This window comes from Agrilus planipennis, unplaced genomic scaffold (genome assembly GCF_000699045.2).
Source record: "Agrilus planipennis isolate EAB-ADULT unplaced genomic scaffold, Apla_2.0 scaffold231, whole genome shotgun sequence".
NCBI classification, from domain to species: Eukaryota; Metazoa; Arthropoda; class Insecta; order Coleoptera; family Buprestidae; genus Agrilus; species Agrilus planipennis.
The window spans coordinates 62,739-64,937 of record NW_020438976.1 but is presented as its reverse complement, the minus strand read 5'-3'; the positions used below and the strand labels follow the sequence as shown (position 1 = coordinate 64,937).

The 2,199-nt window shown below is 32.2% G+C and overlaps 1 protein-coding gene across 1 annotated transcript; it reads right to left on the bottom strand.

The window, feature by feature from the left end:
- Positions 1 to 994: 994 nt before the first annotated feature.
- LOC112904713 lies at positions 995 to 1,919 on the bottom strand. Its single transcript, XM_025975478.1, has one exon. It carries the CDS (start codon positions 1,901 to 1,903, stop codon positions 995 to 997), a length of 909 nt encoding a protein of 302 aa, XP_025831263.1. The 5' UTR covers positions 1,904 to 1,919.
- Between the last annotated feature and the right edge of the window lie 280 nt (positions 1,920 to 2,199).

The following is a 2,199-nucleotide window of genomic DNA, read 5'->3' as shown; positions in this document are numbered from 1 at the left end:
TTAATTGTTTTACTGACTCTGGTTTTGGGAAATCGGTGATGGCTTGTACTTTCTCAGGTAATGGTCTAGTACCATTGCTTGTGATCAAGTATCCTTAAATAAGCCGCTGTCTTAACAATTTCTGGCCAAAAACACTTGTGTACCTTTGCTTCTGCTAACAAACATCTAGACATATCCATTATATCTCTATTATATTTTTCTGCTGTCCCATTTAGCTCATGAACATATGGCGGACAAGGTTCTATTTCAATATCTTTTTCACACGCAAATTTAGACATTTAGACATATATTCCTTACCATTATCACAGCGCAATTTCTTTATATTTTTACCAGTCATATTTTCAATTGAATTTATATATTCGACAAAACAGTTATAGACTTCACTCTTAGATTTAATTACATGAACCTGAGCCGCTTTACTAAAATCATCAATGAAAGTCAAAAAACATCGTTCCTCATTCAATCCAGGAGTACTATGAGGACCATTCAGATCTGTGTGAACAATTTCTAATATATCACTTGCCCTAGTTCTTCCATTTTTAAATGGTAAGTTATGTATTTTATTTTCTAAACATATACCACACTTAAAATAATCAGACTCTAACTCTTTAGGCAGACCTTTTAATACTTGTTTATCACACATAGTTTTCAAATAGTTATAATTTATATGACCTAGTGTTATGTGATATTTTTCTCTCTCAGTCATTCATTGAGTTCAATTTATTTTTGTAAAGTGCAATTTCACATATCTCTGAGTTCATCATTAGTCTTGCTGGTTGCTGATGTTTGCACAAACGCTCACTTTTTAAAACTACACATTGTTGAAATTCACTTTCACTTACACTAACGAAAAGCTGTTTAGATTTGTCGATGGCCAGGTAAGTGACTGATGGTTGAATGAAGATGAATGATCCTGAAGCATTAAATGGTAAGGGATGCAATTTAAAAACAGTGCATTCTTCGTCCTTCTCTAGTAGAACTTTTATAACCATGATTAGCTTGTGAAGAAGATGACTATTTTCCGTTGATAGAAAAACAGGATAGTGTAGTCGCGGGGAAAGGTAGGAAAGAGCTTTTTGATTACTGCGATTAACTGGTTAGGGCTAAGGATAGAAGGATGTATCTGACCCACTCTGGCTACAATAAGCGCATTTATTAAGTTTTGAATATCAATCTGATATTGGTTAATTATGGATGTTAAAATATTGACATGTTCTAAAAATTTAACTTCTATATCTATATTCGTCCTAACGTTTGAAACTTCAGAATACATTAATTTATAAGAATCTGCAAGTTCGTCAAGATTTTTCTGCACCAAGGCTTCGTTATGTACAACATTACTAATTGTTTGATTAATGGAATGAACGGTACCTTGAACTACGGATGTTTGTTTAACAAGTAAGTTATGCATTTTACGTTCATTTTCGGAAATTTCTGAAATGGTTTTGTCATAATACAAGGCATCATCCGCGTCAGGAGTTCCGAAAAGTATTTTCTCGGCTTTACCAATTATATCAAATAATCCACGTCTTTTCCGGAGAGGTAAATTATTAGATCCGACAAGATCTTGAACAAGAATAGTTTGAGCTTTTATTTTCTGTATGATTTCTCGAGTTACTGCTAAATATTGGCTGCAAGTAGAGGTGACGTAGTCTTTTAATTTATTGCACATAGAGATTGTTCTATCGTTAAAATTAACAAGTCTTTCGAAATTGTCAAGATATTGTTTAATATCTACATGTGTTATTAATTTCCACTCATTGCTATAGAACTGAACATTGGCCATTTTCTCAAAATAAATTCCAGGATTATGTTGGATTTGGGTTACTAAAAAGTTTTCTTCACAAAAGTGTAGAGGAAATATGGAGATTAAGAAAATAAGAATGAAAGGAAGGAACTTCATTATCTGAAACTATAAAAAATCTTATTTACTCAAAATAAGCTTTTAATCTATTAATGTGAACAATTGTTGAATGTTTTCCTCTTTTTATAGAATAATTTACATCTGATATTTTTGCAAGAATTTTGTATGGTCCTATCCAAGACGACGATAATTTTTTCGCTCGACCGCGCCTTACACTTTGATCATGCAAAAGAACTAAATCACCAACTTTGAAATCTTTAATTTTGCTGTCCCGATCATAATATTGTTTTGCCGTTACTTTCGATGTTATTAAATTATTTTTAGCACTGTTCCAG

What these genes read in the sequence shown, in the direction of transcription:
- LOC112904713 (XM_025975478.1), bottom strand. Translation starts at nt 1,903, where the DNA reads ATGAAGTTCCTTCCTTTCATTCTTATTTTCTTAATCTCCATATTTCCT.